General features: G+C 39.2%; 1 protein-coding gene across 5 annotated transcripts in view; it reads right to left on the reverse strand.

Moving 5' to 3' along the window:
- Cfap43 (cilia and flagella associated protein 43) overlaps positions 1-17143 on the reverse strand; it is an 88520-nt gene that overhangs the window by 27957 nt on the left and 43420 nt on the right. For 3 of the 5 annotated variants that reach the window (XM_046449883.2, XM_046449884.2, XM_046449882.2), the window contains exons 13-21: positions 16965-17105; positions 15399-15571; positions 13866-14018; positions 11770-11900; positions 9400-9544; positions 7650-7727; positions 6844-6921; positions 3223-3348; positions 1321-1425 (exon numbers count right to left, since the gene is read on the reverse strand). In XM_046449883.2, coding sequence (XP_046305839.1) covers positions 1321-1425; positions 3223-3348; positions 6844-6921; positions 7650-7727; positions 9400-9544; positions 11770-11900; positions 13866-14018; positions 15399-15571; positions 16965-17105 — 1130 coding nt within the window. The remainder of the gene's footprint in view (positions 1-1320; positions 1426-3222; positions 3349-6843; positions 6922-7649; positions 7728-9399; positions 9545-11769; positions 11901-13865; positions 14019-15398; positions 15572-16964; positions 17106-17143) is intronic. The other 2 variants (XM_046449886.2, XM_046449885.2) reach the window with 2 other exon arrangements.

The following is a 17143-nucleotide window of genomic DNA, read 5'->3' on the forward strand; positions in this document are numbered from 1 at the left end:
CTAATACATAGGATGGTCCTATGACAAGTGATGGTCCAGCCCCAAATATGCCACTTTTGGGAAACCTTGTTCTAGAGAGAAACTCAATCGTGTCAAGGTAGGGTCAATACATGCTTCATTATCCAAATATGTGTGGGTTTTTGTGTGTGTGACATTTGAAAGTGAAGAAGATGCTGTAAATAGTTACTGTAGGTCCACAGACATAAACTCAAGACTTTTGGTCACACTGTATAAAGAGGTAAATTAAAATAGCTTCTTAAGAGCACACTCATACATTGCTGGTGGGACTGCAAATTGGTGCAGCCAATCTGGAAAATAGTAGATTTTGGAATGGAACCACCATTTGATCCAGCTATCCGACTCTTTGTTTTATACCCACAGGACTTAAAAACAGCATACTACAGGGACACAGCCATATCAGTGTTTGTAGCAGCACAATTCACAATAGCTAAATTATGGAACTGACCTAGATGCCCTTCAGTAGACAATGGACAGGGAAACTTTGGTATACATGCACAATGGAACATTACTCAGCATTAAAAGAGAGAAAATCATGGCATTTGCAGGTAAATGGATGAAGTTGGAGAATATAATGCTAAGTGAAGCAAGCCAATCCCCCAAAACCAAAAGCTGAATGTTTTCTTTGATATGAGGATGCAGATGCATAATGGCGATTAGGGAGGAGCATGGGAAGAATGGAGGATCTTTAGATAGGGCAAAGGGGAGGGAGGGGAAAGGAAGGGGCAAGAGGGTAGGAATGATGGGGAATGAGTTAGCATCATTACCTTAAGACGTGAATGGTGTGAAAATACTTTGTATACAACCAGTGTCTTGAAAAATTTTGTTCTATGTGTGTGATATGAAATGAATTGTATTCTGCCATCATGTATAACAAATCAGAATAAAAAAATTTAAAAAAATAGCTCCTTAGAAAATGCAAAGGCAGGCAGAGGTATAGATGTGAACAATATGTTGTATCCCACCTTTTGAGCTGTGTGGACTGTGAATGAGGTGGGCTTTTGGAGTAGACAAATACTAAGACCTGGAGACAGGGAGTGTTGCAGCGGAAAGAAAGATGGGGTGCTAAAGCCAATCTTAAGAGGTGCTGGTTTGGAAGCACATGGGGACTGAGCAGAGGGAAGAAAGCATTAAGAGAAAGCAACACCTCTAGGTGGAAGTCAGTGTAGGAAGAGGCAGGGCATGCTTCAAATGCTTTGCTACATGTGGATTTTCTTTTTAAAAACTGTTGTTAAATGTTATGCCATGAGACTTTGGTTGAAAATTCTCAGCAGCCAAGGTTTTTGGGGTTGTGTCCTTTACCTTAAGTGCTCGGCCCTTCACAGCCATGGCATTCCAGCATTCTTCTTTGATAACCTCAGTCAGGTAGCCCTTGGCTAGATTGTGCATCTCTACATCCTTTCTTATCTTGAAGCACATGGATGAAGGGAAAAGTTAAAAATGAAAGTGTGGCCTCTTAGAACAAAATCATCTTATCGTAAATGCACTACCAAGGTAAGTCATAGCTATGTTTGAGGTGGGACAGTTTGATTATCTTTCCCCAACACTTTTTGAGCTACATTGCCTAGAGATGAACGTCTGGAGTGCAAGCCGTGCCCCTGAAAACAGTTCCTGAAGGGTACATCTGTAGGCTGTATTCCCTTCCCTGAAGACTGGGGTGGCAACACAAATGCCTCCAAGGGCAGCCATGTCATACCCATGAGCACAGGGGGTTCTGAGGACAGATCCCTCACCCAGGAGAGCTGGACTACTGATGCTCACAGACCTGGCTGGTTGGAATAGCCAGGAAGCGACACTACTGTGCCAAGTCTACCTTTTCTCAGAGGAGTTTGAAATTCATATTATGAATTAAGCTGGCTTTTAGATCTCTGGATATATTTTTAAATTTTTATTACTGGAGGTATGGGATGCTCCTGTCTTGTAGACAGAGCCTGGAGATGTTACTAAACATCTCCAATACATAGGATAGCCCCACCACAAATATCTCTGAATTACCAGAGATCTAAAAGCTAGCTTAATTCTTTCTAACACATATTTGAAGTGCCAGTGACCTCTGGGAGTCTTTATTGTATATAATTCCCATACTACTGATGTCCACAATAAAAAAATCTACCACTTACTCTTAGAGATCAGATAACTTACATTTATCCATTTAGAATCAAATGTCCTACTTCAATTAGTTTTATCTGCTGATATCACTTAACAGGTAAGTAATTAGATATCCCTATTTTAATGGAGTTTGCGAAAAGACCTGGTATGACCATGAAACCCATAGCCCTTAGTTCTAAAGATCTTCTCCAGACCTTTTGTTTGCATCTCACTTGGTTGGCAAGTTGATTAATAAACTAGCTAAGAACAGTATTTCTAAGACTTAAAAATGTCCTTTTAGCTAGGTGCAGTAGCATATGCCTATAATCCCAGTGACTTGGGATGCTGAGGCAGGAAGATCACAAGTTCAAGTCCAGCCTGGGCAACTTAGCAAGGCCCTGTCTCAAAATAAAAAATGAAAAGGGATGGAGATATAGTTCAGAGGTAGAGCATCCTTGAGTTCAATTCCCAGTGCCCTCCTCCAAAATATCTTTCTGTTATTTCTTTTATTTTTTATTATGTACTTTTTAAAAAAAATTAGTTGTAGCTGGATACAATATCTTTATTTTGTTTATTTATTTTTATGTGGTGCTGAGGATCAAACCCAGGGCCTTGCACCTGCTAGGTGAGCACTCTACTGCTGAGCCACAACCCCAGCCCCTATTATGTACTTTTTAATTGTATTAATTTGCATTTCATTTCTTTTTTATTCTGATCCCCTGACTTAATGATTTATATAGCCATTTTGGCATATCCGTTGTCAGAAGCTGTGCGACCCCTGCCCCTCAGCCTTCCTCTCCCCACTGCTGGGCTATCTAGTTAACTATTCCACTCCCTGGGGCCATGTTCAGATAATCATTGTTGGGCTTTGGTCTCCTCCCTGTTGTTGAGATCCAGGATGGGGCTGACTAGTAGCCTCCTCTGTTTAGGACTGGGATCCCTCAGTGGTAGGTGTCACTAACTCTCCGACAACATGTGGAAAGCTAGCTGGGTTTAGGGTGCCACTTGCTAGCATTCTTCTGGATCCCTATCACATCCAATTCAGGGCTGGTATCTCTTCAAAAGCAAAGAGCTCAGGTAGGCTAACATGGGTGCTTAGATGAACTCTTTCCCTACCTTGGCCACCTCCTCTTCACTTTCTTCATGGAGCCTTTCCAGTTCCTCAAGATCCAGGCCGAACTCCTGTTGCTCTAATTTTGCAATATTATCCAGTTTCTCATTTTCTTCCATCATATTCAGAACCTAAATTTTCAAGTAAGAAAGGATGATGACAAGAATTGTAGATGGCAACCAATAAAAAAATAGATATTCTGTTTATCTAAATATACTACTGAGTAAAGAGTCACTTTATAGACTTATTGTGGTTATTAAAGTGTTAAGCTTTTATCCTTAGAAATTCATTTATCTAATAACTAAAACACCCAAAATAAACAAGCTCATCACAAGCTAGTTTTAAAATTCAAGTGGAAAATAAATATGCATAAAAATCCATTTAAAAATAGAGCAAAAAGATAATTACTCTCAAGATATAAAATTATATTATAAAATTAAAATAATTAAAATGTTTTAGTATTGGCTCAGGAAAAGATCAATCAATCTCAGAATCCAGAATCCAGAAACAAGCTGGGCATAGTGGTGTATACCAGTGATCCCAGCAACTTGAAAGGCTGAGGTAGGAGGATTGAAAGTTCAAGGCCAGCCTGCGCAACCTTAGCAAGACCCTGTCTCAAAATAAAAAAATAAAAAGAGATGGGGATGTATCTCAGTGGTAGAGCGCCCCTGGGTTTAATCCCCAGAATCACAAAGAAAAAAAAAATGAAAAAGAGAATCCAGAGATACTCCTGTACACTTGGGAATCCAGTGATTTAGAAAGAATTCACTGCAAATCAGTGGCAAAAGAATGGCACATTCAGTTAAAAAACTTTGGGGAGATGGGTTATTTACTTGAAAAAAAAAATCAAGTTAGAACCAGACCTTATATACTATCTCGTAATAAATCATACGAGTAAGTAAAGGAGCATCAGAAGGAAATAAGTGAGACTTTGGAAGTCTTTTTTGTCTTTTAATAGGGTCTTACTTATGCTTCCCAGGTTGATCTCCAGCTTCTGGGCTCAAACCATCTTCCTGCATCAGCCTCCTGAGTAGGTAGGAATTCTGGCACACATTACCACACCCAGGCTTGGGAAGGCTTTTTTAAGTCAGACACAAAAAATATAAAGCTAAATAGAAAATGATCCATACACCCAGACCATGCCATAATTTTTAACCTTTGTATTAATAAAAGGCACATTATGAAAGGTTAAGAGACAAGACAGTAAACATTTTTGTAGATTGAACCACATATTTTCACAGAAAATATTTGTAGGTTGAACTATATAAAATAGTAGTTTTAAGCAGTTCAGCCTAATAATGACTACCTCTAGATTTTCCCCATGTACACCTCCATGCTCTTTTTTCCTTTTTGCCTGATCAGGTTAAGATAAAGCAAGACAGCCTTAGAAATTACATGCTAAAGATGGCAGGGTCTCCAGCAGCCTGGGTCTCTGAATGACTACATGGAACAGAGCAGCTGCCAACCTGAAGGGTCACCCAAGACTGTTACATGAGGATGAAATAAACTTCTCATTCTTCTATGCCATTATACTTTTTGTGTTTATTTGTTACCACGGGGTAGGTAATCCTAATGATCATTTATATATATATATATATATATATATATATAAATTTAAAATAAAGAATTCCTAAAATCAAGAACAAGAAGGCCAACAACACAATAGCAAAATGTGCAAGGCATGAACAGAGGATTCAGTCTTTAGAGTCATGAAAAGGTGCTGACCTCATCAGTAATCAGGAACATAAAGAAAACAGGGAGGAAATTACCAAAGCAATAATTTTAGAACATTTCCTGGTACTGAAAGATAAAGTTTTCCTATTAAAAGGACTGACCAATGTCTAGCATATAAAAGGGAAAAGAAAACCAAAAACCTAGGCACCTGGTAGGACTTGGAGGATACATTCAAATGGGAGGATTAAAGAGAGGCACTTTTAAAATAGATGTGGCAGGGTACAGAAACCAGCAATGTACCATAAAGCATCCTGAGCTAGCACCTGTGGGAAGCTATCATTCCTTGTCTGAAAGGCCAGGGTTGGAAGTAGTTACTGGAACTTAGCCCTTCATGAGAGGGCTGGTAGTCACTGCTAACTCATAACCTATGAGAAAATAAGAACTCTGACTTTAGTCTCCTGCCCTCCAGTCTCACATAGTTACCATACCTTGCCACTTCCAAAGTGGAAGTCAAATGGCAAAAGAGGGCATTCTTGCTGCCAGAAAGGCCAGCCTCTAGGGGGTTCAGAGCATGGCGGAAATGGTAGCACAGTTCATATATATCTACACCAGCAAACCTAGAAAATCCATCAACATGTTGAGATTCATAACCTTGAAATTTCTAAACATCAGGATAAAAAGAGGACCCTATGAGTTTCCAGAGATAAAAATATTATTACCTACAAAGAACTGGGAATAAAAAAGGCACTAGACTCTCTAAAGCAAACACTATAAGTCAGGAGACAATGGAGTAGGCCTTCAAAATTCTGAGGGGAAATTACTGTGCACCTTTGCAAACCACCGAAGAAATATGAGAGCAGGATAAAGACATTTTAAGAAAAACCAAATCTCACACAATATTTTTCACCTGTATGTTTTTTCAAGAACAGCACCAAAGCACAGTGCTAGGGACAGCCACTATTCATGCTGGATTACATTTGAATGGCATCCAAGAAGCACAGTTCTGCTCTAAAGTATGTTCCCAAGCCTGGAACAGAGGTCCTGCTGAGGAAACTACTGGAAGATGCATGCCAAGGGGGGGAAAAAAAAAACAACAAAACACTCAGGACCCAGGAAATAGGGCTTCCAACTCAGGAGGCAGATAAGAGAATTTCCCAGGAAGATGGCCTTGAGAGTGCCTGGCCTTGAGAGCAAGGGGCTTAGACTGGAGCCAGAAGATGGAAAGCTGTAGAAGGGAGTTTGAAAAAAATAAGAGCATACTATCATCTGATTGATTACCTCAGGTATTTGTATTGAGAAGAGTTTTTTTTTTTTTTTTTTTTAGCATGTCAGGAGTTTAAATAGGTAATAAGTGCATAGGCTAATCATAATATACAGTATAACTCATGCTCATGTTTGAAGATTTACATAACTGTAATAGTTTGTATACTGAGCTGGATTGATCTGTATGGGGGGTGTGTGTGTATAATAGAATCCACCTTCTTTTATACTAGCAAGCTCATAGTTAGCATCCAAATTGAAATCTCAAGAAACAGCAGTATTAAGATGGCCATTTAGAAACCTGGAGGTAAAGAGCCAAAAGAAAAAGTGGAAAAAATTAAAAACAGCTACCTCAGAAGTACAGGAATCAGAGCAGGGAGAAGCAGGGCAGAGGCTGCTTTTAAAACATTTTTGATTATGTTACTTATTATCTAACTTACAAATATGTATATGTATAACTTTGATAAAAATAAGTATGAAAATATCATGTAAAATAGGGCATTTGGGGAAGACACTATTTAGATAGAGTGTAATATGGGAAAAATTCAACTGTCAAAGTACCCCAGAAACTTCAGCTTGTAGGCAGAGGAAAAAAAGGGTGTGGCTTCCTATTGTGCTAGACAAAATGAAGTTTGAAAAGTGATCTTAGACAACAGGTCAAGTGGATTAGTGTAGGAAATCACAGCACTTACAGTTTTAGCAAGTTCTTTGATTCCTCTTCTTATCTCTTTCCTTTTCTGGGAAAACATTTTAATTTCCTTTTCAACTGCCTGAAATGGAGCAAGAACATCACTCAACAAAGCAAGAGAAATGGTAGGGGGAAAAATGATACATGCTTAGATAGATAGGTAGATGGCCCTTCTCTAGAAAGAGAAATAAAACACTACCAGATGAATAATAAACACATCCATGAAATAAAGCCATTGTGACACTTTGCTTAAATCTAACTGTACTATGAAGGGACTATTGAAGCATCTCAAAACTGATGCCAATGGAAAGAAAATAATTAAATAGTGAAAAATTAAATAGTGACTAATTGACCAAGGAAAAGTGATGGGCTCTTTGGGAACTTGAGTGAAAATTGACAAGCAGGCTGAATTCAGATAAAATCTACCCTTTGCCCATTGCCTAAGTCTCTTATGACACTAGAAGCCACCAGCATCACCTCTATTGCTAGCCTACCCCATTGCTTCAAGGTGGGCACTCCCCAAAAACTTCCATGGAAATGGGGCACCACAGTTCATTCTGTTTTAGCTTACCTGGACACTTTTTGTCAGGTTTCATATTAGCCAAGTCCCTAAAGCTCATGAACTTAATCTAAAAGACTGGGCTGTGTTTAGGGGTCTCTTGGTTTTTAGGAAAGTTACACTTGCAGTGATACAACACCCTGTCAAGTGGTGTCTCATTCAGTCTTCTTTCCACCAGGTTTCTATTAGAACCTAATCTATTTGCACACCACAGAGCATTATTTCAAACCTGTCCAACATTTTATAAATACCTCTTGGCTTTTCCATTGTATCCAGGGAATTTCCTTCTTACTCTCCTCAGTGGCTAATTCTTCTTGTGACGAGTCAATCTTAGAAGAAGATAGACGTTTCTTATATTAAAAACTCATTGAGTTCTTCTCCTTCCAGTTTACTTCATAGAACTGCATCGAATCCCTTTGCATTTGTTGCATTAAAAAACTAGACATTTGCTTGACAAAGATGCTACGTTTTATTCATTTAATTCCTACCAGTCTGTCCTTATTTACAGAAATTAAAACATTCTAAAGACAAAAAATAGGAAGTGTATGTGAAATAACACCATTGTGACACCTTGCTTTAGTCTAACTGCTACTTTGCAAGTGACTGAGAAAGTTACTGAGGGCAGAAATAATCACTCAGGTCACAGGGTTACCACATTGCTCTTGTCTCCTTCCTTTTACTGTGGTTCCATGTGTTCTCAAGCTCTGCCATCTGTGCTTATGATCTTCTCCTCCTTGAGGTCTTTACACTTTCTACTTGCCATCTTCCTGTAGCATCCATTTCTCCTTTCTATTGGATCTTTTCCAACAGTATCCAAAGATAATCTCTTAGGAAAACTACTCTTGAATGACAGGCATGCTTCCTTTTGACTGTCACCCCATTTTCATGCTCCTCTTTGTAGCAAAATTTGTCCCTCCTGGTTCTCCTGTGACTTCACTGGCCACCCCCTTGTTCTCCTTTGCTTCCTTGTACTCTTCCCTTGGCTTGACTTTCTAGGAGTTGCTCCTGTCTGGTCTCTTGTGCTTCTCTCCATTCATTTCCCATCATGACTTTGATCTAGTTTTTTGGCTTTTAATTCCACCCACATGCCTTGACCCTCAATTGACATCTCCAGTCCTGGCCTCTCCTGAGAACTCAAGGCTCATCTATCCAACAGCCTGCTTGGCATCTCCACTCACGCGTTGAACAGGCTTCTCAAGCTCCATCTTTCTCCCTACAGCTGCTCCCTTCCCCACAGTCTGCCCCATTCCCATGAATGGTACCATCTTCTACATAATTGTTCAAAGGAAATAATCTGACTTGTCCTTGGGTCCTTTCTTTTCTCCTAAGTCTAGCCCCTTGGTGAGTTCCATCAACTCTACTTCTGAAACTGACTAGAAAAAATCCATCACTTCTCTCCTCTGTGCCATCACTGCTAACTGGACCCCTACATGGCCTCCTGAGCAATTTCCCCACTTCCATCCTTGTCTCCTACAGGAAACCTCCTTGCAGAGGCAATTAATCATTTCAAAAAATGTAAAGGTGGTCTTGTTAATCCTCTGCTTAGAACAGTTCAATAGATTCTCACTACATGCAAAATAAATCACACTCTACCTGGCTTACAAGGGCTTCCTCACCTGGTCTTGCCACCCCCCTGCCCCCAAGGACCTCTTTTCTTACTACCTTCTCCCTTGCTCACTTGAATGGCATAAACTTTTTGTAGGTCCTCACACCTCATGCCAAGCTCTGCTCCTCTACACAGAGGTCTGCTGTCCCCCAGTCCCTGGCCCCTCCTCCAGTGCAGATCTCAGCTTAAAGGTCTTTCCTTGGAGAAGAAGCTGGCTAGCCAAACACTATCATACTAACCTCTTTTTATTCACTGAATAGCACTTATCATGCCCTAACTTTTTCTTGTTTTATTCAGTCCCTAAATGGAATGTCAACATCATGAAAGCAAACATAGAAGAGTTCTATATGATTTACAAAGAAAGAAACAAGCAAGCAAGCTAGTAGGAACTCAACTGAATATTTAAAGTCATGTCCCAAATCTAAAGAAACTCTTGGAGAGTTTAAATAATAATTCTCCTCTGCTATGGTCTTGCTCAGAAATGTAAGTAGTTTCTGGAAATAATCAATACTTTCATCGCCATAAATTCCTCCAGTGCGCCTATATTAAGAAGAAAGAAAACACATAGGTTACAATACCACAATTTAAAAAATTCATATTTAGCAATGTTATTTCTACATACCAAATCATCTCGGCACAAAGAAACATAGATAATTCTCCACAGTGTCCTGTAATAAGTAGGACTCCACTCCTTAGAGGAGAAGCCTTTCATCAGGCTCCAGGACAAAAGTCTCTTAACCTCTCTCGGGTGACTTTTCCTCATGTTTTCTCTATCACTATCACCTCACCCATCATGGCCCTTGAGCCTGCCCTGGCCACTGCACAGAAGAGCCACTGTATCTGCTGAGCCCTCAGAAAGCACCAGGTGCTGCACTGCTCCACTTATGATATCACGTTACCATTCTGGGCCCTCAGAGCCCACTCCCTGGGTGGGTGGGGGATTACTTCTGCAGCACATCAGGGCAAGTCAGCTTCACCCTGAGGGCTTGTAAAAACGCATACCTGGGTGCATCTGCAGACTCTGTTGATTCAGAGAGTCTAGATGGGCCCAAGAACATCTACTTCTAGCAATCTTGTAGAAGCTACAGACCCTTCCTCCAGTCACATTTTTTATAGATGACTTCGAGGAGATGTCACATGTCTAAGGTCATAAGCTCATTAGTCCTGGACTAAAGTTTCTGAGCCAGAGCTCAGGTGATGACTGACAGATGGAAGCTTCCCTCTATGCACAGTGGGAACACCCCTCTGCTGTTGCCCACTGACTATAAAGGATATGTTAGGATTTTTTTTTTTTTTAACACAGGGATTGAACCCAGGGGCTCTTAACCACTGAGCCACATCCCCAACCCTTTTTATATTTATTTTGAGACAGGGTCTCAATAAGTTGCTCAGGATCTTGCTAAGTTGCTGAGTCTGGCTTTGAACCTGCAATCCCCCTGCCTCAGCCTCCCAAACCACAGAAATTACAAGCATGTGGGCCTGGTGGGACTTAACATTTAGCAAGATACAAGTTTATGTTTTACTCAGGTTTCCATGTACAAAATGGTCATGAAGACACAGTCTTCAAATGAACTCTTGAAATAAATGGCTACCAAAATTGTTATGATACAAACTTCTGCAATAGTTAACATTTCACAATGTTGTCACAAAAGACTATGTTTTATTACAGTTTTAATCATGAGGATCAATGGCACATTAATGAATGATGTCCATTAGCAGATCTAACAAGGCAACATTTAAAGTCCAGTCTGTCTTTTTTGTGTCAACTTCATGTTTTCTACCCACTGGTCATCATCCATATGTTTGGGTAATATTTATTTAGAATTTTAACTTGAATATAAACAAATTAACTCTATATAATTTAATATCATCTAAGCAAGATAAGTAAATGTGTTTGTATGTGTACATACACACGTGTGAGGTTTCTTGGGAGACAAATAGGAGTTTTTAAAGTCATCTACATAAAACTATACCTTTATTTATTTTATTTTAATTTTTTAATTAATTTATTTTAGTTTTTGTACTTGGGATTGAACTCAGGGACACTGATTCCCTGAGCCACATCCTCAGCCCTATTTTGTATTTTATTTAGAGACAGGCTCTCACTGAGTTGCTTTAGCATTTCGCTTTTGCTGAGGCTGGCTTTGAACTTACAATCCTACTGCCTCAACTTCCCGAGCTGCTAAGATTACAGGTATGCGCCACTGCACCTGGCTGCCTAATTATGCCATTTTTATGTTTTGAATTTTAATGCTTTGATATCTGGGGCCTTGATTACCCTGTTGGGGAATACCTCTTCCAGGGCTATCTAATTCCTGGAGATAGTAACCACTAGCCAGGAGTAGGCCTTTCAAATGTAGACACCACAGCCCAGCCACCCCCTCAGGGGCTCTCACACTCAGGGTCATCATTTCCCTTTCCTAATAGCCCCAGTACCAAGTCCCAGACACCTAGGGGCAGCTATTAGGTCCCAGCACCTGCTGATATTATTCAAACTAGCCTGTCCCAAACCTGCCTGATTCTTACTTTGGAAACCAAGGCTCTTGCCCACCTTTCTCCACTCCCTCAGCCTCCTGGCCCACCCTTGTGCTTCCTGCATGGCCTTACAGCATGGTGTGCCCTTTCTTCTAGGAATCTGTGAGCATAAGAGACTATCTTTGCAATAGCAGCCAAATTCCTTTACATTGGCCTTGCTGTACTTAATAATAAAATCCATATTTTAAAACATCATACCAAATGGATTGCTTACTGTATACCATACGTACTTCCATTTTAGGTAAACCAGGGTGCCGTCATCTTTCCCATTCACCAGAATACTTTGTCCATCCATTGAAATTCTCATGGACTGAATCCCATGCGCCTGATGAGAATGACTCTGACACCGAGCAAATGTTTCCTCAATAGTTTTAGGAACAAAGTGGAGAAATTAGGAATGCACTTCTATACGTGGCTTTCCTAACAGGCTTATATGTACTTCAGCCTGTGGGTAAATCTTTTTCTATTTGCTAATAGCACTTCAGTTGGTATGGATGTAGTTCATAGTAATGTGTCCCTAGTTTAAACTCATTTATTAGCACTGATTTATTCTCCCAGTAGGGTGGAAGGAGAGATATTATTGTCACAGATTTATGATTGGCAATGAGGCATTGGGAAGTGAAGGAACTTGCTGAAGGCTATGGAGTCAGGCAGGGGTGGGGCCTTGAGCAAGCAGAGGTGGCAAATTCAGAAGCCTTCAAAATAGTCAATACAGTCAGGCAGGTTCCATTGATGTGCAAAGCAGTTGAGCACCCAGGAGAGAGGGTGAGAAGCTGGAAGATACACAATAGCCCTTGGAGGATTCTCATTAAACCAATTGGGAAAAAAAAATCCAAAAACAACAACACACAACCCACCAATGTGTCACACAGAACAACCATTTAAGCTCCCTGTCTGAAAACTATGATTTTTCACGCTGATTCTCAAGAATGATCCATTTTTCATTTAATTTCTTGAATAGGCAATAGTTCAAAAATTTTAAAACTGTAAGTGTATGACATGGAATCTCCCTCCTATCCCCATGTCCCAAAACCTCCTTCCAAAGGCAATCAATGTAACAAGAACCATCAATATTCTTTCAGAGTTTTTTTTTTACATGTATACAAACAGATTTTTATGCAATATGAATTTTTCTTACATAAATTATAATATGTATATATACAAGGTTGCTTTTCCCTTTAATGATCAATATATATTGGAATATTTTCCATGTTCTTATGTAGCGATCTCCTCATTCTGTATCATAGCTGCTTAATATTCTATATTTTATTTATGAACTAATTTTGTACCATCATAACTTTATTTATTTAACCCTCTGTTTTACAAATAGTACTGCCGAGGATGACCTTACTCAAAATAGTCAATACAGTCACTCAGAACATCTTGATATCTTGCCATGTCATGCCACTGTCAGATATACCATACATTATATCTTGTTTCACTAGTTGACAGTGTAGCAGTTTGCAAATCATTCCTTAAAATCACAGTCCCAAAACCTAGAAAAATATCCCCTACCTTTTGGGGAAAGGCAACTACTTTTACCTTTTCAGAGGTCTAAGGACAGTGGAAATCAAAAATAGTAGTAGTGGTGATTGAGTTTGCAAGTGATGGTGGAGGACTGAATCAGGGCCAACCCTGCTCCCTTGTGCAATGCCAGCGTGAAGGGACAGTGGGGCAGCAGCAAGCCAGCCAAGGCTCTTCAAGCCAGGGGGTAGCATGTTTGCAGAGTAATTCGCCATTTCAAAAACAGTTCCCCCCACTACCGCTAGGGCAGAGCCTTGAGACTTTCCTGATTTCCTGTCTGAGCATCTGAACTTCTTTGAGCTCAGTGAATTTCTAAGATACAGCTAGCTGATTGCAGAGTTAGATAGTGCCCTGCCTAGTGCTCTATGTTTGCAGATCTCCTTTTCCTGGTGGGAGTTTCTTCCCTTCAAGATTCAAACCAGGGTATATCAAGACACTTGTAAAAATGGCAAAGTCACCAGGTGTGGTGATGCACACCTGTAATCCCAGCAGCTTGGGAGGCCAAGGCAGGAAGATCACAAGTTCAAAGATCACCAATTCAGCAAGGCCCTAAGCAACCTGGAGAGGCCTTGCCTCAAAATAAAAAATAAAAAGTGCTGAGGATGTGGCTTAGTGGTTAAGCACCTCTGGGTTCAATCCTTGGTACTAAGAAAAAAAAAAGTCAAAGTCATTAATTCCATCAATGATAAGAAAAAGTTGAGTCAATGAACATAAGAAAAAGTTCTGGTTTGTCTTCTAAGGACTTTTGTTAGTTATCTGAAAACAATATATACACTGCATACTTTTTTTTAAAGGAGCTTACCAAAGTATAAATATCTCGGATACACAGAATTCCACATTTAGCTATTGTTATGAGCCACAATCCATGCCAAGATAGATAGAGCATTCCAGTTCCATAATGCTTGCTTTGCACTTTTTGGTGTGGCTTAAGAATACAAACCTTGGTATCTTCCTGCTAATCAAAGAAAAGAACCATATTATAGAAAAGATTAGATGAACAGCAAATTCATGTTTACAGATGTGCATTTTGCATACATGCTCATATTTAAATCACAAATGCTGTTCTTAGAAATGAATTAGTATGGGATAAAGTAGGTGCTTATGTTTGTACTATGTAACACATACTTTGTTTGCAAATAAAAGTTTGTTTTGCTAGCTAAGGAAAGTCTTCATATGTAGTCTGCTTCTAAAGATTCAGCTGACACTGACAATCTTTATTATTGCCAATAATTTTTATACATCCTAGTAAAAGTCAAAATAAGGTAGTTGAGGCCAGAAGTGGTGGCACACATCTATAATCCCAGTGGCTCAGGAGGTTGAGACAGGAGGATCGTGAGTTCAAAGGCAGCCTCAGCGACTTAGCAAGGCCCTAAGCAACTTAGCAAGACCTTGTATCTAAATAAAATACAAAAAAAAAAGGGGGTGGGGTGGGGGCTGGTGATGTGGTTCAGTGGTTAAGCATGCCTGGGTTAAATCCCTGGTATAAATACATGAATAAAATAAGGTAGTGGCTATACCTCCTATGTGTCTCTTGCATTCCCCCCCAGGCCTTTCACATGTCCTTCTTTGGTCTGAAATGTCCTTTTCCACCCTATCCCCGCCAGTCCTGCCCATCTCCTTATATCAGCATCTACCCCTATACAGCTCATATTACTTCTCCACGTCTAAATCTGACCTGTTCTTCAAAGTCCAGTTCAAATACTGCTCATGAAATTTTCTTGAATTCCCTTTTCCATGAACCATTTCTTTCTTCTTGCAATTTCTATGTCCAATGCTGTCTACTCTGAGAGAGAAGGGCTTTGATTGAATTGAGAGAGGCGGGAGATACTCTTGGGACCCATTCAGTGGGACACTGAATAGCTAAGGGGCAGCAAGCAGAGGGTCACTGGGACAGTGTGCAGAGCAGAAGGTGACACAACATGGAAGAAGTTCAAAGAGAGTGATGAAGGATGTTAGGAACATAGTTCAGTTATTTTGCTTACAGATCAGGCACCGAGTTCCACTGAAAATTACCCATCCTCTAGCCCTTGGAATCTATGGAATAGATTTTCTAATGCTAGATTTTTTAAAGCAACTAACCCAATATTAGGTCATCTTCATTGGGTTATCTGGCAAGTGTGACATGCAGCACGAGTGTGAGCTTGCTCAGAGGTATTTTATGCTGGATTAACAAGTAACACTAATATTATCTAATTCAAGGGCAGTGTATTAATACAATAAAGCCTTTTATTAACTGAACTATTCTGTTAAAGCAGACAAGAGGATCATGTCTAAATAGCACATTGTCAATGTTGATTGCTAAGGTGAGTGATAGCATGCTAGAGTTTTGGCATACTTTTTCAGGAAGAAGATAGCTACAGACGTATGGTGCTTGATTACAGAAGCCATATATTTGGTTACTTTGAAAGTCCAAGACTGCAGAGGACAGAGTGTGCTCCATCTCATACAGGTACAAATGAATCAGCTCCTCTTTCAGTTTCCCTCTTTCATCAGTGAAGCTTTCAGAAACTATAGGATTTGAGGAAGAAGAGAACTGATTTATACCATATATTGATTTTATTCTTTATCATTATTAACAATTATGAGAAGCAAAATAAAAGTTTTAAGTGCTCACTTAATATTGCAGAGGCTATTCATTTATGAAAATGATTTTAAAACAATTTATTTACACTAAAAATACTGATGACTGATGAGTAAAATCTCTTTTGCTGGTCTTAGTTAATTTTATCAATTAACTTAAAGACACCTCAGTAAATAAATATATGAGCCATGTAGGGTGGCACACCCTGTAATCCTAGCAACTCAGGAGGCTGAGGCAGGAGGATCACAAGTTTGAGGCCAGTCTCTAAATTAGCAAGACCCTAAGCAGCTTAGTGAGAACCTGTCTCAAAATAAAAAGGGCTGAGGATGTAGCTCGGTGTTAAAGTGCCATGGGTTCAATCTCCAGCACCAAAAAATAAATAGATAAATAAATTTTAAAAATAAAATAAACGTACATAGTATAGAGATTCCTAATTAAAACAAAATATTCTTTGAGATTTTCTCTTATACTCTATAATAATTTATTTGTAAAATTGCTACCCAAATATATTTGTCATCTAAAACAAAGTATCTATTTTCTCATAATTTTTCACCCAGATAACTTTCTTTGTAATTTATTAGTGAGACATCAATAAATCTGAATTTTGTAAGTAGGGGTATATTAGTGTATAAGCAAAGACTATCTCTGTATTTTATTTTATTTCTCAAGCCCTTACGGAATATTTAGTGTATCTCAGACACTATTCTAAATGGTATACAAATATAAACTCATAGTAGGAAATGCTCTTGGAACTATGAGAAGATGAAGTAAAACTTTTTTGTTGTTTTAAAAAATAATTTATATTGGGCTGGGGATGTGGCTCAAGCAGTAGCACGCTCGCCTGGCATGCGTGCGGTCCGGGTTCGATTCTCAGCACCACATACAAACAAAGATATTGTGTCCGCTGATAACTAAAAAATAAATATTAAAATTTTTCTTTCTCTCTCTCCCTCTCTCACTCTCTCTTTAAAAAAAATTTTATTAGTGAAGGTAACTATACTGTAAAGAGTCTGAATTTAACTATATATGTTTAGAGCTACAAAAACAAGAGACATCACAAAATGACATAGTGTCAGTTGATCCTTTTTCTTTTCTTTGCTAATAAAGCAGACTCATGAGTTACAAGGTCTAGAGGGAAATGCACATTTCAGGTTGTTCCACAGTCACATCAGTTTAACTTTGTAAAGATGCACAAAAAATAACCATTTTACCTCTTCACAAATGACGTAATTAGGAGGAAAAAAAAGACCAAAAAACAACTATAACAACACTTTTGCTGAGTCAAAGATAGAATAGGTTGGGTTGTCAGTTTTTCTTTACCTGTTGGTAGTATTTTGGGCACAGTAAATAATTCCAACCTGCTTTTTTCTGCTTCTGGAAGTGAAGAAAGCACCAATACTTGTACCACGTCTACTTCCAAAAGAGACACCGTGGATATTTGTAGAATGTCCTTGCTCACCTCTGAAAGCAAATGGAAATCGATGCTCCTGTGGTCAGAA

Source organism: Marmota monax, unplaced genomic scaffold (assembly GCF_021218885.2).
Source record: "Marmota monax isolate L192 unplaced genomic scaffold, Marmota_monax_Labrador192_F-V1.1 WCK01_AAM20220418_F8-fsc00004, whole genome shotgun sequence".
NCBI classification, from domain to species: Eukaryota; Metazoa; Chordata; class Mammalia; order Rodentia; family Sciuridae; genus Marmota; species Marmota monax.